Source organism: Lynx canadensis, chromosome C1 (assembly GCF_007474595.2).
Source record: "Lynx canadensis isolate LIC74 chromosome C1, mLynCan4.pri.v2, whole genome shotgun sequence".
Lineage (NCBI taxonomy): Eukaryota > Metazoa > Chordata > Mammalia > Carnivora > Felidae > Lynx > Lynx canadensis.
Window position 1 is genome coordinate 194,497,769 of NC_044310.1, and position 25,243 is coordinate 194,523,011.

The window sequence follows — 25,243 nt, forward strand, 5'->3', positions numbered from 1 at the left end:
ATTAATCAAAATACTGAAGATTAGACTACAAGACACCATTGACATTCAAAACCACTGTGTATGTAGGCAGTTGTCCCGCAACACACCAGACAATGCTACTAATGAAAGTAAAAATAGCCAAGAGCGATGTGTCCTTTCGGGAAGTGCAAAGACTATGAAACTGTCCCCCAGGGCACCAGACCTTGTTTGGGTTTGTATATTTGCACTTTTTAACTGCAATTCATGGTAAGAAATCCATTTTATGTCAAGACTAATGACAATGTGTGAAGTGAAACAAGTTTCGCTAAACATACAAATCCTTATTCTATTTGTTGCATTCTAATAGTTTTTATTCTAGTTAACATTTCAAGAGTAGTCATATACTTTTGAATTAATTTCTTGAACCAATAATGAGCCATAACCTTTAGTTCAAAAATATAGGTCTGGGAAGTTTAGGAAAATTTCTCCTCACTTCTCAGTGGCTACATTTTTTGCTGAAGCTCTTCATGTGTGAGTAGTGCTACACTACACACCCGTGCTAGTTTGTAGCAGGGTACAAAAATTTCCCTTTTGCATCACCTGACTCAGGAAGAAACTGTGCTTGGGGGTTAAGTTTACATTTTAGTTTTAAGGTTCCATTTTGGATTCCAGAATTTCTAAGTTTATAATTTATCATTTATTGTCTGCCATTCACTGGACCATCTGTTCCTCAAGACTAAGAAGTTAAACTTACTTATCTTCACATCCCCTAAGATACCTAAGATGATGTATTCTACTGAGTAATTAAATAAACTTACCTTATAGCGTAATTAAATTGAACACTAAATCATGACTATCGCATGTGTTTAAATTGAATAACAGAATTTCAGAACCTTGAGATTTTTAAAAATTAGTTTTGCTATTTATTTTTTTTTCAACGTTTTTTTTTTTGTTTGTTTTTTTTTTTTTTTTTTTTTTTTTTTTTGGGACAGAGAGAGACAGAGCATGAACGGGGGAGGGGCAGAGAGAGAGGGAGACACAGAATGGGAAACAGGCTCCAGGCTCTGAGCCATCAGCCCAGAGCCCGACGCGGGGCTCGAACTCACGGACCGCGAGATCGTGACCTGGCTGAAGTCGGACGCTTAACCGACTGCGCCACCCAGGCGCCCCTAGTTTTGCTATTTATATGAACATATAGCTTTATAACTTTCAAAATGATTTCAAAATTTTGAAAATTTTGAAAATTTTCTTCATAACATAACTTTTGCTTGTTTAGTACTTTGCAGTTTTCTTGTTTTTTTTTTTACATACTATTATCACAATTGATATTAAAATAGCCTAATAAAGTACACAAATATTCCCATTTCTATAAGGAAAAAAAACCCTGGTAGCATAGTATAATCCTCAATCTGAATCTCATCTCTTTCTATAGACTCTCCTCATTGCCCATCACCCAAATAACTCACCAACTATACCAATTACTTATTCTCCTCCACCTACCCAAAACTCATGATTTTTTTTAGCTCCATACTTTTGTAGGCATTGTCCTCCCTGACTGAAATGCTGATCTACCCTCCTGCCTCATCCTCAACTTTGCCTAGCTAATTCCAACCTATCTTTCAAAACTCTTTCTAACCTCTCTACTTCCAGAAGTATCTAGCAAAAGTGAAATTAGTAAGACTAGTTGGGAGGATATTAGAGCAAACCAGACAAAAGTTAAGTGAATAAATAAGGAAACAAATGAGAAAAGAAGACCTATAAGCCATGTTGTGTCACCCCTTGGAATGTTTGGCTTCCAATATAATCGTCTTCTTTCTGTCCTTGGAAACAGAACCTCTCTCGTGATACCTCCATGCCAAAGGTCCCGCTATGCCACCTACTTTGACGTTGCTGTTCTTCGCTGCCTACTCCAGCCTCATTGGTCTGAGGAAGGTACTCAGTGGTCTCTGATGTACTATCTACAAAGGCTGCGGCACATGTTGGAAGAGAAGCCAGAAAAGCCCCCAGAACCAGATATTCCTCTCCTGCCCAGACCCAGGAGCAGCTCGATGGTAGCAGCAGCTCCCTCACTAGTGAACACCCACAAAACCCAAGTAAGAGAAACTCAGTCCATTGTCTTTTGAATCACCAATTTTGGCCATAACAGATTCTCTTTTTCTTCCATTCATCCATCTCTTATTTATTCCAGTGCTGACTATTTTGTTGGTGGCTTACTCTAATGAAATTGCCCTTTCCCTTCTTTCACTAGACCCTTTTGCTTCTTTTTAGTATCGAATTTACTGTTCAAAAAAAAAATGGTATCTAAATGCCTCTTGTACACACTAATCTAGAGTTAAGACTCTGATGATCCAGAATAATGGGAAATTGGGCCTTCCAGCTATCTGAAGTACTAGTTAATAGATAGCTCTCACATATAACTGTTGATTACTGGTATCATGAAATGTGACATTCACGTTATGTGGAACATGGTTTAACTTTTTGCATAGCTCAGAATTTTTCAGCACCTCAATATCATAATTAGAAATATTGCTTTTCGATATATAGTCTTGCTCTTCATTATAGATGTTTGAAAAAAATAAACTGTATGCCGATTTGATGACATCGCCCTGAAAATCACTTTTTGGTAAATAAATGTGTTAATAGCAACTTGAACACTTTTTCTTTCCCTCTTTCTCACTGATACCATGTATGTTGAATATGTAGAGAAAAAAGGTGTAATTTGCAGTGTGTTCCAGTTGTTTGGTTTACTTAAATATGAATTGGCTATGTCTGAAAAAGTCTACATATTCTGAAAATAAACATGAACAATCTAAGAGTATAAAGGGGGAGATACTCCATTTTAGTAGTAGATGACTCTGCTCAAAGTAAAAATCTCCTTTGGTGAATCATTAAACAGAAAAACTTTTTTTAATAAATAAAAATGAGATACCTGTCTCCTCCCTATTTTCTTAGCTTTCCTGAATCTGGATCCTTATGTCTCACCGTTGAAAACTCCAAACAGAAGTTACAAAATATATGATGTTTCTCCTCAGTAGCAGGATATGGATTCTAAGAGTCTGGACGCACAAGTTAAATACTTCATAGATATCAAAACAGAAGGCTTACCCCTCATAAAAATAAGACATAGAAAATGTCAATTTTCTTGTCAATAAGAAAAGTCTTTAAAGCCCTAAACCCTGATCATGAAGTCTACCTTTATTTTCTGTTAAGGATCTCACCATGAAGTGTAATGAAGAGGAAAAATCTCTTAGCCCTGAGGCATTTTCTAAGGTTTCATTGACTAATTTACGTAGATCTGCAGTTCCAGATCTTTCTTCAGACCTTGGCATGAACATTTTTAAGAAGGTGAGTCAAATCACTTATGCTCTTTGATATTTTGGTGATTGAAATACAAATCAGCATGACATGAGGTACTTCTGATCATGCTGCAGAATAAGGTGGGCTGGGAACGGAACCTTGAGAAGAGAGGTCAGCCCCCAGTTATAACATGGCTTACAGCATGACCTTGTGTAAGTCCCTCTGTGTTTAGGAATGTTTGCCATTCTAAATGCTACCAAGCTTAATCCTGATGACATGTATAGAGGGCTTTTAGTAGTGTGGTGGTGGAGGTAGTCGTGGTAGCCATGATGGCAACTTAGGTTTCTATGATTCATCTCATTTCATCAAGCATTTTATATAACTGGTTCTCACTTAATCCAATGAGATCCTCATTTATCACATTTTGCACCTAAGAAACTGAGTCTTACTGAAGTTCTTAGAGTGATTTAATCATCCTGGAACATTTATTCTTGAAGTCATCTCCATTTTAAAGACAACAAACAAACCAAACTCTTAATAAAGTAGCAAATCCTTATAGCAGATCACTAGATTTTCTACCTTCACAACTTGTTGTAAGTCATAGCATAGGTTTCCATTCAATAAGCATTTTTTAACCATCCACTAGAATTCTAAAGATGAGAAATTAAAGGACGAGTGTGCACTTGGGAGTTAGCTAATGAGAGTTCAAATTCTCTCTCTGCCACTGTCAACCTGTGTGATACTGTGTATCAGTTTCTTCATTTGAAATTTGGGTATATAATATACTTACCTCAAAAGGTTATGAGGATTAAGTAAGATAATTCACATTAAGGTCCTTACTGTGCCTGACACTTTGTAAGTATTCAATAAATGTTGACTATTCTCAAAAAAGAAAGGAAGGAACCGAGCCTTAGAAATTTTGGTAGTCCATGAAAGCTTGAGTCCAAACTCAAAACTAGGTCTTCAAGCTAAATAGTTCATGCTCTTATGAATCCATCCTTCCACCTCTCTTTTTGTAAGTATATGGAGCTAATGAGATAGAAAATAATATGTATAGAATAATGTATGTGCAGTAGCTTTATTTTCCAATTTTCAAAATAATCAGTTCAATTGTGTTCGTGGAAGACAGAACATTTATTATTAACTTATCTATAAGCTCAGAGTGTTGCTAAGCAAGCAGTCATGTCTACTTCATTGCAAATACAATAATAGGCAATGGCTATAGTTTTTCTAAAAACATTTATCATCAGGGGAATAAGTTTTCAGTACTGACTGCACATGAGAATCTCTGGGGAGCCATTAAAAATTCACGTGCCCAGGCCTGAACTCAAGCCAATCAGGTCATAATTGCTGAAGGTTAGGCCCAGACATTGGTATATTTTAAATGCTTTCCAAGAGTTCTGAGCTCTTATTTATACTGGGTTTTAAAGTTGTTTGGTAGGAATAATGGGTTTATACCAATTCATGCTGTGTGTCTTTTTTAACTCTCCTTATGAACAGTGGCACACATTTGAAGTTGTCTGGCCAGAACCGTTGACCTCAATCCTGAAAAATGGAACAGAAAATACTGGCTGATCTAAGTGGTGACTTAGGGATCCTATACTCTACGTCAGTGGTCCTCAAATTTTAGCATGTATCATAATTACCTACAAGGCTTATCAAAACCCACATCACTAGGTCTTATCTTCTATGTTTCTGATGTAGTATGAACCTGAGACCAGTTGATCCTGATGCTGCTGGTCCAGGTACAAGCCAACCAAGCAGAAAGACCCAAGGGATATGTTGTCTTTTGCCTTGTTTCTTTCACTCTTTCGATGCATTGTGGAAATGTCACCCATCTCTATCAGATGATACTCAGTGACTTTCTGAGTCTCTTCTTCCTGGAACATTCCTGTAATTTACTGTAGATTGTAGAGCCCTTTGGGAAGCAAACTATCACTTTTCCTTTGCCCTGTGCCTAACCCTTAACCTCTCATCCTCACAGTTCAAGAGCCGCAAAGAAGACCGAGAGAGGAAAGGCTCCATCCCATTCCACCACACAGGAAAGAGGAGGCCTCGAAGAATGGGAGTGCCATTCCTGCTTCATGAAGACCACTTGGATGTGTTCCCCACCCGAAGCACATTCTCCTTCGGAAGTTTCCCTGGGCTTGGAGAAGACAGGCGAGGCATTGAAAAAGGAGGCTGGCAAACCACCATTTTAGGTGACCACAAGGACTTTCCAAAGTAGGGCAGAGCTTGAGTGACCTGTTTAGAAATCTGGATCTAGGGCCCCCCGGGCAAATCTGCATCTTTCTTGAACAGTTTAGTCAAGAAATGTGGGCCCAGATGCTAGCTTCCTAGTACCAAAGGAATGCAGGTAATTTAATTAAATATGGAAAAACCCTGTATAATTAGGTAATGGCCCTATTTCTTACATACTCTAGATGTGGAAATATGGCCTTAAAGGGTCTTGTGCATTAACTTCATTGTGAATCCAAAGGCAGACTTTAATTTGGATATTAGAAAAGGGAAATGTAAAGAAAAGAAAAAGATTCTTTTTTCTTTCTGAATGGCATATTCAGAAAGCCAGCTCAAAATCAGGAGCCAGAAGCTAGCTGGAACTCCACATATGGTTTCTGACATTTGGCTTAGATTGGGGCTGATCTTATGACAGGCAGCTTCATGAATCATCTTGACCCTGACTATCCCCAGGACTAGTCTCATTCCTACTATCTGACTGTGCCTCATACACTTCCCAATGTCCCTTTACTCTCACTGCCATCCTTTGGTAAAACAACATCTTGGCAGAGGATCTTCCATTTTCAAACCCTCTTGTGGTGCTCTTGTCCATCTCAGGGAAATTTACCCGGCGGGGCAGTTCGGATGCAGCCACGGAGATGGAGAGCCTGAGTGCCAGGCACTCACACTCCCATCACACCCTGGTGAGTGACCAGCCAGATCACTCCAACAGCCATGGAGAAAACACTGTCAAGGAAGGTGGGTCGGAAGGCGCACCTGCAGGCGGGAGTTCAGGTTCCTTTTCCTGTTTCCTGTTTTTACTCCATGTTTCATTTTCATTGTAATCTGGTTCCTTACACTTTTTGAAAATTTGCATTCATGTATTACATTGCTTGGTAATTTACTAGTGAGCCGTTGTTAGGATTTCCTTAGTAACAAAGCTACTCGATGGCATACTGCAAGCACCATGCGTCTCAGAGGGAAAGCAAGCCATGCATATTTGTTTTCAAAAGGTCATAGACCCACAGGGCTAGAAGAGACTTGGAAGACAATTATATGCATTACTTGGACACCCTGTATGATGTCCCTCTAAAGGACTTGTCCACTTTCAATGTGAAGAAAGTCACTGCCTTTCAGGGCCATCGATTCCTTCCTCAAACAGCTACGATTTTAAATAAGTGCCTTATGTGCTTTGTGTGGAGAAAACATGTGTGTCTGGGTGGAATCTAAAATGGGTTCTTAATCTGTACTCTTAACCTATGAGCATAATTTGAGCTCTCTTTTCCCAGGAGTATATTTCAAGTATTTGATGATACCAGTTAGTTACCACCACAGATATATGTTCTATTACTTTTAAGCAAAAAAAAAAAAAAAAAAAAAAAAAAAAAAAGAATCCTTCTTATTTGTTGCTTAAATATGCTAGATAAAACCAAACATTTTACCAGCCACAAACTTGGGTAGAAATACCTCAACTAAACTAGTTTAACTTTATCAGTAGGATCTGCCATTTAATAGTGGGCAAAATCCACCTGTTAAACAAAAGTTAAATTCTAGACTGAGTCTTAAGGAAGCCAGTTGGAAGTCATATTTTCTATAACCTTCATTCAGATATTACATGGCCTTAACACTTGAGGCAATTCCATGAGAATTGAGAATAGCTTTGAGACTATAAGTCAAATATCTACAAAAGCTTCAGCTGTGATTGTTGTCATGATAATAAAACTGTCTGACATGATAGTGTGGCAAGTTAATATGGGGAAAACTAAGACATTGCTTTCTTTTTATTAGTGCAATCCCAGATCTCCACTATTACAGTTGCAACCTTCAATACCACATTGGCATCATTCAACGTAGGCTATGCAGACTTTTTCAGTGAGCATATGAGGAAGCTCTGCAACCAGGTGCCTATCCCAGAGATGCCACATGAACCCTTGGCATGTGCAAACCTGCCTCGAAGCCTCACAGACTCCTGCATAAACTACAGCTACTTAGAGGACACGGAACATATCGATGGGACCAATAACTTTGTCCACAAGAATGGCATGCTTGATCTTTCTGTAAGAAGAAAGAATTTTTCTTACCAAAGCTTGGAAGATAATGGCTCTTTGATCCAGTTTTTATAAGGCTGGGTAAAATGGGTATATAGATTCTTAGAAATGTTGACTCTTAAAATGAAAAAGCTACCCATATACAAAATTTCACAAATATGTCAACCATCATAGATGTATCTTTCCCCCTTTTTTCCAAGAATTACATTAGGTGTGATCTGATCTCAGAATATTTTTATAATCCAAAAGAATTAGTGAATCCTGAATATGTATATATAAATATACATAAATGTGTGTGTGCTAAGTCCTTTATAAAAAGTTCTCAGTTTATTTTCTTTTATTATATAAGCAACATGATTCCAAACCTCCCACATAGCAAGGGAAAATGAATAGAAGTCCATTAAAAGATTTAAACTTGCATTCTCAGGAATGCCTGTCTTGATTATAGTTATTACCAAATGAAAGGGTTGTTATATTTTACAATTATATTTCACAAAATGTTTTATTTCACATTAGGGAACTGGATCAGCAAATAATTTAAAATATTAAAATCAATGAAAGGACATAATTTAAACATGCAAATATTTTGCATTTAAAATTGAAGTGTAAATAATGATACAATTGTGAATACATAAATGTTCCCCTATTATGGAGATATGGAAATTATTGTTCTTTATCCACTATTGACATAAAGTGAAAGGCAGAGGATTAAAGCACTTTGGTGTAAAAAATCAGTTGAGCAAGTTTCCATTTGGACAAAAAAATGTCTGCCCCATTAATCACTGTTTTTCAGTACCCCTATTAACTGTCTATATGATGGCAAGTTTTGGAATACTTAATGTGAGATAATACAGACATTTTTTTCACACAGACATTTTTAATTCTTTGGGTGACTTATACGTTACGTTAAACACGTACACAAGGTCCCAATACAATGTAGATAGGAACATCTGAGAATTAACTGAATTATTTATGCTTAAGTGCTTAGAACAGCCTAAAGGAAATGATTAAACAGAATAAGCAAATCTGTGTACGAAGGTGTAGGTAGCTCATGTAAATTAATCATCCTCTGTTTATCTTTGTCTTCCCCCCAGGTTGTTCTGAAGGCTGTTTATCTTGTCCTTAACCATGACATCAGTTCTCGTATCTGTGATGTGGCACTAAACATTGTGGAATGCTTGCTTCAGCTTGGTGTGGTGCCTTGTGTAGAAAAGAACAGAAAGAAGAGTGAAAACAAGGAAAATGAGGCTATGGAAAAAAGAGCAAGTGAGGGAACTTTCCAGTTCAAAGGAGTATCTGGAAGTTCACCCTGTGGATTCGGGGGCCCTTCGGTTAGTGGAGCTGGAGATGGTGGAGGAGAAGAAGGAGGAGGTGGAGGCGGAAGAGGTGATGGAGGTGATGGAGGTGATGGAGGAGGAGGTGGAGGAGGTGGAGGTGGACCTTATGAGAAGAATGAGAAGAACCAAGAGAAGGTATGTGTTCTGTGTTCTCATGAAATGTTGCCCCTAATTTCTTTCCAGTGCCTGCTTGCCAGCATTTAGTTGACTCAATCACAATTAGTCACTAAAACAAGAAAGTCACTAAAACTAGAAATCTCTTCATTGAGTTTTCACCAGGCATTAGTAGAAACAGTTACACGAAACTGTATTCTAAGTTCAAAAACTGTATTGTCAATTCAAAGACCAATTCAAGCAGTGTTAGAGCTAATTCCCTGGTCATGTCATTTCTGCAAGAGAGTATCTACATTACCATAATTCTCAGTCTGCCACCAACGATTGTCTCTTTCTAGTTTTTCAGGGTCTGACCTAATTGAGCAATGTTTTCTTCTCAGACTACCATAGCAAAATATCACAGATTGGGCAGATTAAACAAAAGAAGTTTACTTCTCATACTTCTGGAGGCTAGGAACTCCAAGATGAAGGTGCTAACAAGGTTTCTGAAGTTTTTTTCTTGGATTGTAAGTGGTTGCTGTCTTGTTATGTGCTCACATAGCCCCTTTTTACTGTATTCTCTCTCTCTTACACACACACACACACACACACACACACACACCCCACCCACAGACAGAGAGCGAGAGTGACTCCTCTGTTGTCTCTTTTTATAGGGCACTGATCTTGGGGTGCCTAGATGGTTCGGGCAGTTGAATGGGCAACTTCATTTCAGCTCAGGTCATGATTCCAGGGTTGTAGGATTGAGCCTTATGTCAGACTCTGTGCTGAGCATGGAGCCTGCTTGGGATTCTCTCTCTCTCTCTCTCTCTCTCTCTCTCTCTCTCTCTCTCTCTCTCTCTCTCTCTCTGCCCCTCTTCCCTGCTCAAGTGCTCTCTCTCTATCAAAAGTTTTTTTTAAATAAAAAAAAATAAGGGCACTTATCAGACCAGGGCCCCACTCTCATGATGTCCACATCTAATCCTAATTACCTCCCGAAGGCCATAATCAAATACCATCCCATTGGGAGACAGGGTTTCAACACATGAATTTGGGGGAAACACAAGCAGTATCATCTTTCCTCATAATGGTGTTTCTTCTTCTGATCTAAGGAACACATTTTGGGGCAGCCAGTTTCCATCATGGTTGAGAAAGAAAGGGAAGAATTTTGTTCAGTTAATTGGTTGGTTTGTTGCTGTTGGTTTGAAAGACTAGCCTTGGTACTCTCATGTTTTACATCTTATGTTTTTAGCTTTCTTATTATTGATTATCCCTGAATTTAATTCCCTTTGCTCTGGCAACACCTCCTTTATGATCTCTGCACTTAATGCCAAGAATTGGTTTTCTCCTTTAATTTGGGTTTTAAATAAGAATTACCATAGCTTAAAATCACATAACTTACACCGATTCCAGTATGAGGTTTTTGTTGGAAAATGCTGTTAACAAATTGAAGTCAACAAGACATTTGAATCTCTAACAGGTCACGATGTACATAGCAGGTTGTGTTTACAGGTGTAAGATGACATTGTTCGGAGTTCTACCATCTACACATTATCTAAACTATGAATTGTCCATTTTTTTTCTTACAGTGTGTCAGGTTTTTACGTCTGAAAAGGTGTTGCTGTGCTCCTTCCTCTTTTACAGTTTCTTCTCCATCTCTTTCTAATCCTACTTGGTACATTTTTAATGTGTATTTATCATGTGTGTTTCTGCATCTCATTATCTACTCCTATATTCCCAATATTCTGGGTCTCTGATCCAAATATTCTTTCCCAATATTTGGGTTCCTGAATCATTTCTTTAAGATTTTCTTCTTCTACCCTAATCGTAAATATGTGTTTTCCAATTCTAATAGCATCTTCCAGTACTTAAGGTTCTCAGTTTCTTACCTACTCATACATCACTGAGGACAATCCAAAGATCCTCATATCTTACTTTTACTAAACTTCTATGTTTTACCTATCAATCTAAGCTGGTACTCAAAGAGATAACAGATGGTGTTATGTTCATTACAATATTCAAGGGAAAATAGAAAACAATAAAAGGGAGTTGTGAAATTTTGATAGACTTTTATTAGTAAAGCTTAGATAGTCCAACTAAATTGAAGAAGGCTTTGTTATGTATCCTAAGAATTTCTGAATTTCATTATTAGTATTATATTTTTGTTTTTACTTCTAAAATTATATCCAATTAGTATCTTCATCTGATTTCTTATTATAGACCTGAGATTCTCTTGCCAATTTAAATCTAGTTATTATACTAGATACTAAATAATATAAATATTATTTCGACTTAAGTTATCACTCTTGATTAGATGGGATTTTTTGAAGTTAGATTATGTGGGCTCAAACAGCCACCAAAATATCAACGTTTTGTGGTTATGCAAAATAATATTCTTTATAGTAGAAAGAATTTATAAAATAAAACTTAATTATAGGTCAAGTGCATATATTTGTGATTCACAGAGGTCTGTTCTTCCCCAAATCCCTGTTATTTTTGGTGAAATCAGAATTTATCTAGTCTTGTACCCTAGTAATACCAGAAACATGGGGAATTGATTAATTCAGAAAGGAAGATCTAATTTCTATTTCTATATTTGCTACTAATACTGAGAGCCTGAAATGTATCTGTCCTGATTTCTGCCTATAGCTTGAAACATCTTTCTGAATGTCTGCTATAAGAGGAATCTAAATCCTAAGGACATCTGAAGGTCCAAAGAAAATCAAACCTGAATAGATACTTAAAAAGAGCTTTTGGAGCTAGAGATTTTTTTTAAGGAACATATAGTAATCTAAAAATGTATGTAAACCAATCTTCCAAATCAGGCCCTACCCAGGGTGAACTTTTCTGAGGCCAAGAGGGACTGAAATCCAGTGTAAGCTCTGCTCACTGAGCTCTTCACTCAAGGGCTGTATCTACTAAAAGGGCTCATCTTTTTCTGATTCACTTACCCAGAGGAATGCCTTTTCTAATTTGCACAAAGTTGTCTCAGAGGAAAGCAGTATCCCACACCTACAAATGATAAACATTTCTGTGCTATTATTGTGTGTCTTACATATTTTGACTCATGTTAGCCTCACAGCTGTATGATATAGGTATTATTATGATTCCCATTTTGTAGGGCTCAGAGTGGTTAAGTAGCTGGCCCAAGGTTATGGAGCTAAGATTTGAAGCGAAACTAAAACATTTCTGAATGTCATATATATATATATATATATATATATATATATATATACACACACATACATATGTATAATATATATATTACGTAAATAAATGTTTACTGATAAGTCCAAGTCTTCCATTTGCAACCACCTGATCTATAGAATTCCCAGGAAACACACTAAGATATAGAGATGTGTGTACGGGAAGTTTCCTGGGATGTCTTCGCAGGATCAACATCTATGAAGTGTGAAATAAGCAGGATGAGGTAGAGGGAAAAGCTGAACTGTAATATAGTTGTAACAGAGAACTCAGCCCATCACACAGGAAACTCTCAGCAAGGACGGCTCTCCAAAGCTATCTCCAGATGGAGTAAGGGAGCCCACCTTTATACACCCCCATCCACCCACCCACCTTCATTATGCCTTTGACCAGCCATTAGAAGCAGGCTGCTACCAGGAAGAGCTTAAGTGAGGCAACTCTCTTTAGCTAAGAGCAATGTCTGGAGAAGAGCTCAATGGAGAGCTGTCAGCCATTAACAGGTCAAAGAATAAATATTCATTCCTGCAGAGGGCATCTCAGTACCACATCCACTACCTGAGCCTGTAGATTGAAAAAGAAGACCAACTGCATAACTTTAGGGAAGGAGAGTCTACCCTACCCAAATTATGGAACATGATGTCCGGATAACTCCACCTCTTTCACATCCTATCCACATTTGAGTACTTTCAACGTGTGACCCCAGCGTTTACATACCAGTCTGATCCACAATCAGAAAAGCCCTTCATAATTTACAGAGAAATGCTTATCCATGATCCATTATTTCCTTTGTTCTGCACAGTAAATTGATGAAATAGAAAGGAAAACTATTAGAAACCTTAGGGCTCTTTGGAAATAATCCACAGAAGTCCATTTTTTCTAGAAGCTATGTGCTCCACTAACAACAGGAATTAAATGGGCAAAAGAGAGGATGATGACAGTTATTATTCACCTCAGGAGGGCTTCCTATTTAGCTTTGAAGGAAGAAACAAGCTGAATGTTGACAAATTTTGTATTCTCACTTTGCTTAGGCATGAGTATTACAATATAGTGAACATATTATTTTAGAAAATCCCTTAAAAATGCCAGAAGTTGCCATGTGATCTCAAAGCTCCAGACTTTGATCAGTTCCAGAAATCTAACAAGAATTCTTGCCTGGTGGTACTATCAGAAGCCTACTGAAGAGGGTAGCTTCTGGGAAAATCTTTTTGTCTTTATCACTGATAGTCCCCTTTGTCTCTCTCTAGGTGGTTCTGATAGTCTGCCAAGGATACAGAAAGCATGTTTTCTAATCAAGAGGTCTACATTCATATCCTTTAGCACTAGAGGGTGATCAAAATGCACAGACATTTTCCTTTCTCTTAAATCATATTCTGAATTTTACAAAGATTAACTTGCTTGGTGAGCTCTTGACAATTCTGTCTTTCAAGTTGCACATGCTCACCATAAAACATATAAAATTTGGTTTAATCACAAAATGGAATCTCAGTACCAAAAGGGCTTAGTGAGTAGGTGAACAGACGTCTTTTTTCTTGTTTGTGGGTGCTAGGATGAAAGTACACCTGTAAGCAACCATAGGCTTGCTCTGACCATGCTCATCAAAATAGTGAAGTCTTTGGGATGTGCCTATGGTTGCGGAGAAGGACATCGAGGGCTCTCTGGAGATCGTCTGAGACACCAGGTATTCCGGGAGAATGTAAGAGAATTAAAGTAGATTCCATTTCCTCTCCCTCTTCCCTCTCTCCAATTTAGGAATGAGTCCTTTGACAATGAGGGTCAGTGTTCCCTGAAAAATATTATATTTCATAGGGGTGATTAATGCTGATTTGGATTGGGAAGATTCCCACAACATATCTCAAGACCTCTAAAACCCAGGCCTGGTAAAGCTTAATTGGGAAAACACTTCTGCCTTCTGCCTAGGGCAGGCCAACTCCCAGTTGGTGAAAGGGTGTATCATTGGAAAGTATGAATTAGAGTCTGAAAGACCTGTGCAAAGACAAATACATTCAGCAAGTCTCTGATGGTCTGTGACAAATGACTTTTTAATCATCTGCCTGGGTACTATAGAAACATATTTTATATTAAAGAAAGGGGTCAAAGTTTAGGATTTAGTTTGTTATTCCTATATAGATAGGGAAAATGGCCCTTATTGGGACAAAACAGGACTATAAAAGTAGCCAGTCATGTTCTGGCTGCTTTGTTTCAGAATGAACCTTGACTCCTAAGTATTTAAGATCATGTCCCTTTGAACTGTGTGAAACTTGAAACTCTGCGCTTGGGCTTGCAAAGCATAATGCTGTCATGGAACATGGTCTTATTCCAGCTCATTTTCATTTGCCTCAGCTGATTGCGACTTTTCCCTTGACTCTTGAGCAATAACCCACCTCCATAGCAAGTCCAAGATGGGACATTTGCCTCATGCATATGTTTGAATTGAAACCATAAGAAAATACCAGAAGAAAATAAGAGTTTTATGTAAATTTGAGTCCAGGAAACCCTTTGGCATATTTTGGCAGAGTTTTAAGATCATGTCAAAATCTAACGCCAGCCCATTTTTTCTTGGTATTAGTTTTTGTCATGAAATGTTCACACAGTATTAGCATGCTGGGTATCTTTCTTAACATGTCATCCACCTGTCTATCCATTCATCCATCCTTGTCTGTTTCTTTTATGTTCTATTACGTTGTTTTATGTTAACTTATTATATTATATTCACGGTAATTAACTTCTAAATTATGAAACTTGGCAACTTTGACCAAGATCTAGATTTTGAGGTCCAAAATTTAAAAATCAAAATAATAATTAGTAAGGCAATAGAAAGCTGACATTCCCCCCATCTTTGCACATGCATAAGTGATTTTTAATGTGTGGTTTTTAGTTCTATCGCAGTATGAATAAGTGCCTTCAAGGCTAAAACATTAACACTCCTCATACAGAAGACCAGTTCCATGAAACGAAACACTAAAAAATAGTAAGTGTCATGCTTGACTTGGAGGTATTAAACTGGCTCTGATGCCACAACCTGTCTTTCTAGACTTGAAGAAAATAGGAATAGTTGGATCAGAAGCCGCTTGAGAGACCATTGTTGCCGCTCAGTCTACCATGCTTCCCTCACCGAGACTCCTGAACATTTCCTGTCAGGATGTCTAGACAGTTTTTTACCTGCCTTCTCAGCTTTGCTGACTTACATGGCAAATCTTCCATTATCTTGTAGCCCAGCTTAATACTCATTATAGGGATTATATTTGCCTAATTTTGCTCAGCAAACACATTGTCCAAGATATACAAATCTGAGAAATTATCCCTGGGAAAGTCTAATTAATTCAAGAATCTAGGTCTTTACAAATTTCTAAGGCATTGAATTTTCAGAGGTTGCTTAACTTTTAAGATGTTAAGAATATTTCTTACTTCTACCAGATCAGGGCCTCTATACTTTAAAAAAATTTTTTTTAATATTTATTTATTTCTGAGAGAGAGAGAGACAGAGACAGAGCATGAGCAGGGGAGGGGCAGGGAGAAAGGGAGACACAAAATCCAAAGCAGTCTCCAGGCTCTGAGCTGTCAGACACGGGACTGACACGGGACTCGAACTCATGAACCGTGAGATCATGACCTGAGCGAAAGTCGGACGCTCAACTGACTGAGCCACCCAGGTGCCCAAGGGCCTCTATACTTCTTAGAAAGAAAGAGAGAAAGAGAGAGAAAAAGAGAGAAAGAAAGAGAAAAAAAGAAAGAAAGAGAAAATTACTATAATGATATTCATCAAAATGCCTAATATTTCCAGCATGTGTCTTTTAGATTAACCATTCATTGGTTGTCCCAAAATATTGAAAGGGAATTCACTCTGACAGTTTTATATCTCTTGGAGAAGAGATTCTTGAATATTCATTCAAAATCAAAATACTTAAGGTTTTGATTCCTGATTCTTGCTTAAACTTCCCATTGAACTCATTTAGACATTCTAATGGCCTCTAAACAGTACATCTGAAACTATGCTGTCATTGGAGTATTTTGTAGAGAAGACAGGATAATTTGTGCTTCGGGGCTTTCCAACCCAGGATTTTAAAGTGCTTCATATGTGTTGCAATCAAGATCTTCACATATTTTTTATGGGGTAAAAATTAAATACTACTTCATAAGGGAAATATTTTATGTAAATGCTTTGAAAACATAATTTTTCAGCAAGCAGCAGTTATTTTATAAGAAGAAAAAATGAATTTGCCTGAGAACCAGCAAACAGCAATATCTCTGGAATAAAAACACCTAATTTCTCAATATTCTAGGACCTAATAAAGGCAAAATGAAAACAATTACCAGTCCACCTGACTTTGTGATATAGCCAGAGAGATTACCACAAGGTCATACCAAGTTTATTGCTAATTCAGCCTTTTATACTCTTTCTTTCCCTCTCAAATTTTTCCAGAAGCTTTCTCTGGGCCTTGTTTTGTTAAAATAGTGATGTAACTTAAATTTTCTTCTGGGAATCCATTAAGGGCCCATCTTATGTGTTTAAATTCTTAGGGACTGCTTTCTCTAATCTTACTTCCATGATTGTGCCTGGTTGTCCAAAGTTCTCCGTCCTCAATTAAGGTGGTTAACTTGGACAAAGTCCTTGACTTCTGTGAGCCTCAATTTCCTCCACTGTAATATGGGGATACTCATCAAATCACAGAGGTGTGAAAGTCAAATGTTATACAGTTATAAGCAAGAAACATGTTTTAAACAGCAAAGCACCACCCAAATGTGATTTTTCTCTCCATGATAGGACAAGGCTGGGAGGCTTCTAATGACCCTCGATACTATCAGGGCATTCTGTCTGTGGCCTTCTACAGCCAATGGCTGTGACGTTACTTGCTCTAATGGAGAGATTATTCCCGTTCTCTTTGTCAGATGGCAGAATCATTTACTGTATTGTCTGAAATATAGTTGTGAATAGCAGGGTCTAGCCAGTGGTCACTTGGTTGTCATGTCTATAAAGCCAATTTCTGTTTAAATATCAAACTTTCACATTGAAATACAGACACATAAACAAACTAGATGTGCCTTTATTTTATGCCTCCTTCATGCTTGAAGGGTCCTCCCTTCCTGGCCATATATGAGAACACTGGATACCCACTTCATATATCCCTCTCACCCACTCCATTAAATCTACTTAAGTCCAAAATAGCTGAACATGGGAGTGGCACCCTTCCTCCCACTGCACAAAGCTTTGAGGTTTTCTAAACCTGGATAACCAATTCTATAAGCTGCCTAATTTTTATACTTGGAGCATTTTTCATTGAGATCTTAAAATCGTGATCTTGGCAAAAAGACTGAATTCCTCTGGCACCAGCATTAGACGTTAGCCTTGGGTTTTACTTGGAGCAGCCCTTCTAAAAGTAAAGTCCCTCATACTGCTCAGCTTAGTCTCTGCCCCTTCCTTGCTCAGACAAGGGGGGCTTGCAGGGTTGGCTGGCACCAGCCAGCAGGGATGGACAGAAGCCTTTGCCTTCCGCAGGCTTCTGTCTCAGACTAATGGTATCCCCAGCTTAAGCTGGTACCTGTGACTTCTTCACTTTTCTTCCTTCATTACAGGCCCAGAACTGCCTCACTAAGCTATACAAGCTAGATAAGATGCAATTCCGACAAACCATGAGGGACTATGTGAACAAGGACTCTCTCAATAATGTAGTGGACTTCTTGCATGCTTTGCTAGGATTTTGTATGGAGCCAGTCACTGACAGTAAGTAAAGCTGTGCCATGTTCCAGGAGAGATCACTATGAGGTGAAGCAGGTAGTGTTTCTGAGGTACCCTGAATATGTGGGGATAGACTTTAGAGGAAAAGGTGTGTGTGTGTGTGTGTGAGAGAGAGAGAGAGAGAGAGAGAGAGAGAGAGAGAGAGAGAGTGTAATAGAGTATAAGCAAGAGAAGCTTGCACATTATCTTTGGTGACACATTTTGCGGGGTTTCTAAGGAGAACTTAACTCAGCAAAGGGCATTTTGTAAAGCTGTGGCGTCCCCACCATTAGCCCCTCAATCCATACACTATCACTCATGGCACTCCTCTCTTTCTCATACAATTTTCTGTTATATGACCACTGAGGCAAAATCAGGGAACAAGGGAGTATATTCATTAGTTCAACAAATATGAAATGACTACCTAATATGTGCCAGGAAGAGTGCTTGAAAAATTTTTTTCACAAGATAAAACAGGAAAGAAAAGATATATAGAAACATAGTAGTAACATAATTTTGATATACTCATATACACATATATACTAAAATATTTTAAATAGGCAAATAGATATATAGATAATTCCACATACCATTTTAGAACTTGGTGTTTTGAGAAAACTCCACTGTAGAAACCTGTGGTATAGGGGGACCAGTGAACATCAATTGCACTCATAATAGACCTAACACCTTCAACATCACTTGGGTGTAAACACAGTAATGAAATGAAAGTGATGTATGAAGACTGAGGTGAGTAAAATACACATTTTAATTAGAGCCTGGGAAGAAATAACTTCTTCATGTGGATGTTTATGGTTTATATAATACATGTGTGATAGTTGATTAATTTATAATGAAGATCTATTTGATGAATTTGGAAGCAGTTTCCCTATCTTTATTGCTTGGCGATCACATTTAAAACAATATTGTTCCTCTATAGAGCCCCTAAAACAATGTACATTATCAGAGTTGTTCTAAGCTGAGCACATTACAAATTTTAGACAATAATTAAATGAGAAGAGAGATTCCTGAGTACAAACTATTTTCTCTTTTTTAAGCCATTTGAGATAGAAACTACAAGCAGAGACTAAGAGATTTCTTTCTATAATGTAAAGTCTAGGGCTAATCCCCGGCCAGTTGGCACAGACAGTGAGAGGTTATAATAAAGTGACAAATCCCCCGTGGGACTCTTGAGAGACAGAAGTAGCTCCCAGTGAATCAGCCAGCCAAACACACAGGTCCCTATCTGATCAGTGTCAGGGCTACATAAATCCTGACCGTACAGTCCACAGATGGTTCACAGTCATTAAGAATCTTCTGGCAAGTCTCCAGAATGGCTAATGTGTCCCCTAAGAAATGTTTCCTGGATATGTTAAAAAGTGGCATAAAGTGCCATGGGAGGATGATGGCCTCAGTTCACTGGCATTTCACATTTCAGTGAGTTATAAGGAAGTGGCTCTAAGAGAGGTGGTAGGTTTTCCCTCTTGGTATGGCAAGTCTGTGGAGGCAAGAAGCTGCTAGAAGTTCTATGCAGCTCATGGCAGCACTCAGTGTCCTTGTTATTGCCAGTGCTAGTGTGAATCCCCCTCAGGGCCCTTTCCCACCTTTTCCTCCCCCTGGCCAGCTCATGGGGTTGGCCCCACCTCACTCCACTTCTGAAAGACTGAACAATTTCCACTGGGAAGCCAGCATTCCTCACCACCAAAAAAGCTGAATCAAATAAATTCTCTCTTCAATGAGGGATTCTTATTTTTTAAGTGATCACCTATTTAAAAACTAGGTCTAAACATCTTTCTTAGGGTCAACAGTTGATTCTCCCTTTTTGCTAAGACTTATCAATATAAACATTCCACAACACGATGGACTATATCATGGTAAAGACTCTGAGGAAGACTGTGAGTTGTTTATCTCCAAGTCTCCAAGGTGTATCTTTAGTCCGTTTCTGAATTTTGTGTAGCCCTTCACTAATTCCTGGGTGCCAAATACTTCGTTACTTCTTTAACCTGTGTAGCTTAATGAAAACATTGCCTTGAATTAGTGCCTTTGCATTCCAGACAAGGCTGGGTTTGGAAATAACTTCACCACGGTGGACAACAAATCCACAGCCCAAAATGTGGAAGGCATCATCGTCAGCGCCATGTTTAAATCTCTTATCACCCGTTGCGCTTCAACTACACATGAATTGCACAGCCCTGAGAATCTGGTGAGAAGTTCACCTCTTCTTCCCACAGGAGTTCTTGGTCTCTGCTCTAAGAAATGTTCTCAGTCATGGCCATGAGATAGACAAGTTAAAGTCTAAAAGTCTTCACCTTAAAGTTAAAAATCTCTATTTTCCCAAAGTGACCAGTAGCTCATGGTGGAGCCTCGATGACACATTTCTCCTCGTTGTTATTCATTATTCTACTTGAAAATTGACGTATCTTCCTCTTCTACCTCATCAGTTCTGTGGTGATTGCTGAGATAGTTGCAAGGTACTTTGAACCCGTAAAAAGAAAGAGGGGCTGGAGCACAGCTTATTAACTCATGAAATATTAAATAATACTACACCAAGCATTTTCTTGAAACCACACTTACTTTAAAAATTAAATATGCTGCTGGAACTAGTTTTGTTTTCTTTTATTGAATTTTTTAGGTACTCCTCATAAATGACTGTGTTAATTAAACCACTGAAGCCGCAAGTAGTATGGAGAGAGAAGCAGGTTATAACAAGTTAGTGCTTAATTGTGGTTTGGGGTACGAGAAGTAGATTAAGGCTGATGAATCTGACATGACTAGATGAATTCATTTCTCTCTGGGGAGTAAAGGGACATTTCTCTATCTTACCAATCTGTTACATATTGTGACTTCTATGTAGAAATCAGCCCATTTATACATATTGACACTATCTGCTAATCTACCTAAATCAAGGAAATCATTTTAAGCTATTGAAACTATTCACATCACTTTGGGTAAACAAACTAAAATCCCAAACCTAAGGCAATTTAATTTTGCTGACTGTCAAAGCCACCTCAGCAAAGTTTTTGGAGCTTGAGAAAAACATGGGCCCCATCCATGCATTTAATTTGGTCATGGCAAGAAGTAATTTGACAAGTTGATTATAATATGTGTGAGTACTTGTTATACATTTTAGTTTGCAAAATCATGTATAGAAGAAATAACTGTATTTCTTAACTTTCTTTAAATCATCTTAGTTTTGACTTTGAACTCTCATTTCAGAATGGCTGAAAGTTGAACCCCAGTCATTCTTGGGTTTCCTTGCTTCATAGAGTGGTGCAAAGATCCCAAGTCTTTGATAGGACCTAGGACCTGGGGAGCTTCATGGGTCTCAATCATCAATTCATACCTGTTATTTCACATACTGCTCTCTGCTGCATGCTTAGGGCTGGGCATTCTAGTTAATTTAGAACCCTGGTTTTGGGGGTCTTGTCCCTTTTATGGAAGAGCTACCAAAGTATACAGTGAAGGCACAGGGTCTTTCTGACCCTAGAACCAAAAAAACACCCTTTCCATCTTTTCCCCAGTAACTGCTCCTTCTGATGTTTTAAGGGTCATGGGCATGATTGTCCCATTGGGCCTTAGGTTTTTAAACCAAAGCTATCAAGTAAGGGTTTAAGTGATTTTGTTTAGGCTTCTGTGTTCTGCTTTGCCATGAACCTTTCCTAAGGCAAAGAATACAGTAACTACCTTCTTGAAGAGAAAGGAGGAAATGCTGAGTGAAAAGCTTAATATCTCAAGAAAAAGGTCCTGTATATATTTTTCAATATGGATTCATCAATGTACTGGTTTTAATAGCCCTACATCACCTGTAGTTCATAGTCAGGTTCATGTACAAATGAACTTCAACATACACATTTTTTAAATATGTCAAGCAAAATAAATTGTCCTTGAATATCAGGCTCTGTTAGAAGTGTCTAGATGACTTAGCATACTTTATCACAGTGATGTAGAAAAATTGGAGAAGCTGAATAAGGACTGAAATCTCTAGTCTAAACAAATTTCTGATTGCCTTTTTTTTGCAGGCATCTCTTCAGAAGTCCCAATTAAGAGAGAAAATTAAAGCTTGGGAATCCAGTGGTTTAAAGTATAAATTGATGTCTTTCTAATGATACAACCAACTTTCTGAATATGAAGCATGGTAACCATCCTTTATCGTACTAAGGATGACAGGCAAAGTTCTTGATAATGTTGCTGTAGGAACAATGGAGAGATAGTGTACCATCGGTTTCATTGTCGTAAATTGTCTTCCTTTTATAATTCCAATGCTGACCTAAGCCTAAGGAATTAGCTTCTCCCACTCTTCCTGTGAAAACCACTTAATCACACGACTTTCCCCAAACCTTCCTTCTTGCATCCAAACAGGGGCTGTATTGTGATATCCGTCAGCTGGTCCAATTTATCAAAGAGGCTCATGGGAATGTCTTCAGGAGAGTGGCCCTCAGCGCTTTGCTTGACAGTGCTGAGAAGTTGGCACCAGGGAAAAAGCTGGAGGAGAATGAATCTGAATCTAAGACTGCAGGCAGTAAAAGGTTGGAAGCTTGAGCTATATATAAACATTAGTTTTTGCCTTCTGTCACTGGAATGTAATCTTCTGTTGTACTGCCCATGTGGTTCATAGCGTGGTGTATAACTAGTGCAGGCATGGTGGAACTATCTTGAATAAATGGCTTCACTGGTGATAGTCCAGCTGCAGCTTTGAAAAGGGAGGTGTTTACTGTCAAATAAACCCTACCTCTATATAAATCAAAGCTCGGTTGATTTCAGGCTTGCATACTCTTGATCTTTAATTCACAGCTCTCACTAATATGGTGAAATGCTATCTGTGTGTTAGTCTTTTCCAAGGAAAATTTACATTTTTGTCCAGAGAGGAAAAGCAATTATTGATACTGTATCCTTCTGTTCAGTAAGTAATATTTTAAACATGGCAGAATAGGAATTGCTGAGCAGCCCTCTGTTGTTTTTCCTTCTAGTATGTATGTTTATTGTATGCCTGTTCTATAAAATACGCCACTTACCAAGATTTAAAGAAACTCCTAAATTTACAATCTTGTTTGTAGTTAATGACTGTTCACGATGATGGTGGTATACTTAGGCAATAAGGCTCTAGGTCATGAATGAAATGGTAGGATATAAGTTTCATACAATATAGTCTCACGATGACAGGGTCTGAAAGCAATACACATTGCCTATAAGGGAGTGTTCTGCTTTGTGAAGTATATGAGGTATTGAGGAGTGGTGTCCTGCTCTGTTGTGATTGGTGGAATGCACCATTTGCATAGGTCAGAGGCGGGGAGCATTGTGGAGAAAGGCCAGGTGTCCTCTGCCCCTGAGGAATGTCGCAGCTTCATGTCTGGTCGCCCCTCACAGACTCCAGAGCAGTAAGTAGCGTTGATTTTTGTCTCCAGTGCAGTTGGCTGAGCACTTCCTGCTGCAAGAAATCATCTTCTTTGAACTTTGCCTTGCTTCTGACCTTTACTTTTCATTCCCAAAGCCACTAATCTCTACAGACCCAAATCACAAATAACCAGCCTCAGGCCTACAGGAAGCTTCCTTAACTGCATTTCCCTTTCCCAGTCTCTACCCCACTTCTGCTTTTCTTGCACACTCCTACAGATAAATCATGAAAAATACTGTGCCTGTCAGGTGGGGTGGGGATGTCATCTACTTTCTTGCTTAAAATCACTTATAACTTTTTTTAATGTTTATTTATATATTTTTGAGAGAGAGAGAGAGAGAGAGCATGTGAGAGCAGTGGAGGGGTAGAATGAGAGGGAGAAAGAATCCCAAGTAGGCTCTGTACTGTCAGCACAGAGCCCTACATAGTGCTTGAACCCACAAACCTTGATGTCATGCCTCAGCCGATATCAAGAGTCAGACATTTAACCAAATGCCCGCTTATAACTTTTTTCATTTAAATGTATTAATGACTGTCAATGTGCTCGATGAAGCCTTTCCAAAAATAAGTAAGATAAACTTCTCTTGCGCCCAGATTTAGCTGAAACAAAGACTGTACTTCATTTCACCTTGGTCTTCTCCCAAGACCCATTCCAAAGTTCTCTGAAATCAATCAGTTTATCTCCACTTTTTATAATGGCAAAGTCAAAAGCATCTTAAAATTAGTGCCCCCAGGAAATGTGAGAATTACTGTAGACAGTAATACAGCCTAGTTCTATGCAAGACCCATTTGTATTTATTCTTCTTTTGAGAACTATTTACTCACAAATGGTATGATCAATATTTAAAACACAAACATCACTTAAGGTATGCCATTTTACTTCCACAAACTCTGGTTTACTGTGAAATTATTATCCTTCCAAAAATTCTACAGGGTATTCTAGATTTTATGGTATACCTTCTCTATAATCAAGGAAATCACCATCATCAAATAGAACCTTGGTAATTCACAACGAGCAAAGAAAACCTTCAAAGAACAAAAGCCTGCATAGCTCTTGCAGCCCTTCAAAATCTTAGACACTGCCCCTAAATGGCTGGAGGAAAGTAAAGAGAAGTAAGTAAACTCCCTGAGTCTAGGGACCATATGAGTTTTTGCTTACCGTTATAACTTCAATGCTTAGACAGGGCTTGGCCCCCCTAGTGAACACTTCATATCTATTTCATAAATAAATGAATGAATGACAGTCAATCAATGAAATGATAGAATTGTCAAATTATCATTAAGCTTTTGTTTTCTTTAACTTCCTTTCTTAAATGTGAGGTTTAAGGAAGTCTTTAAGGACATAGTAAAAATTCAAACATAAGCCCTAAGGGGAAAAATAATGTAAAAGGCAAAATTCTGTAGCTGAATAGCCATAAGACTAGTTAAAAGTCTTTACATACAGGGTATGAGAAAAAACATCAATAAATAAAAGGAGAAAGAGGGGCACCTGGGTGACTAGCTTAAGCATTGATTTCTGCTCAGGTCATGATCTCATGGTTTGTGAGTTCGAGCCCCATGTCAGGCTCTCTGCTCTCAGCACAGAGCCTGCTTCAGATCCTCTCTCATTCTCTCTCTACACCTCCCCCACTCATGCTCCTCTCTCTCTCTCTCTCTCTCTCTCTCTCTCTCTCTCTCTGACTCTTTCTCTCAAAAATAAATAAACATTAAAAAAAAAAAAGAAAGGGCTTTTTTCCCTCAAAGTAGCACGAGCAACTATTAAGCTAATATGTTCAATGAGATGATTTAATAAGTAAATTGGATTTTAAAAATAAAACCATCTATCTTCATAGGTGATTTTGTTTTCTAGATTGCAAAATATTCTCTTTCTTCAGTGTTCTGTAAACACTGCCTAATATCTCAGCATTTAGCATGGGTCTGTTCTTTCCTCTTGAATGAAGACACATGTTTTAATATCCTTCCACATAAAAATTTCCATTTGGAGGGATGA

At 38.2% G+C, this 25,243-nt stretch overlaps 1 protein-coding gene across 9 annotated transcripts in view; it reads left to right on the plus strand.

Moving 5' to 3' along the window:
• UNC80 (unc-80 homolog, NALCN channel complex subunit) overlaps positions 1 to 25,243 on the plus strand; it is a 223,233-nt gene that overhangs the window by 42,703 nt on the left and 155,287 nt on the right. For 4 of the 9 annotated variants that reach the window (XM_030326989.1, XM_032594509.1, XM_032594506.1 and 1 more), the window contains exons 8-18: positions 1,790 to 2,051; positions 3,169 to 3,303; positions 5,240 to 5,456; positions 6,091 to 6,267; positions 7,261 to 7,529; positions 8,615 to 8,992; positions 13,698 to 13,844; positions 17,723 to 17,870; positions 19,916 to 20,064; positions 22,221 to 22,387; positions 23,138 to 23,236. In XM_030326989.1, coding sequence (XP_030182849.1) covers positions 1,790 to 2,051; positions 3,169 to 3,303; positions 5,240 to 5,456; positions 6,091 to 6,267; positions 7,261 to 7,529; positions 8,615 to 8,992; positions 13,698 to 13,844; positions 17,723 to 17,870; positions 19,916 to 20,064; positions 22,221 to 22,387; positions 23,138 to 23,236 — 2,148 coding nt within the window. The remainder of the gene's footprint in view (positions 1 to 1,789; positions 2,052 to 3,168; positions 3,304 to 5,239; positions 5,457 to 6,090; positions 6,268 to 7,260; positions 7,530 to 8,614; positions 8,993 to 13,697; positions 13,845 to 17,722; positions 17,871 to 19,915; positions 20,065 to 22,220; positions 22,388 to 23,137; positions 23,237 to 25,243) is intronic. The other 5 variants (XM_030326992.1, XM_030326997.1, XM_030326994.1 and 2 more) reach the window with 3 other exon arrangements.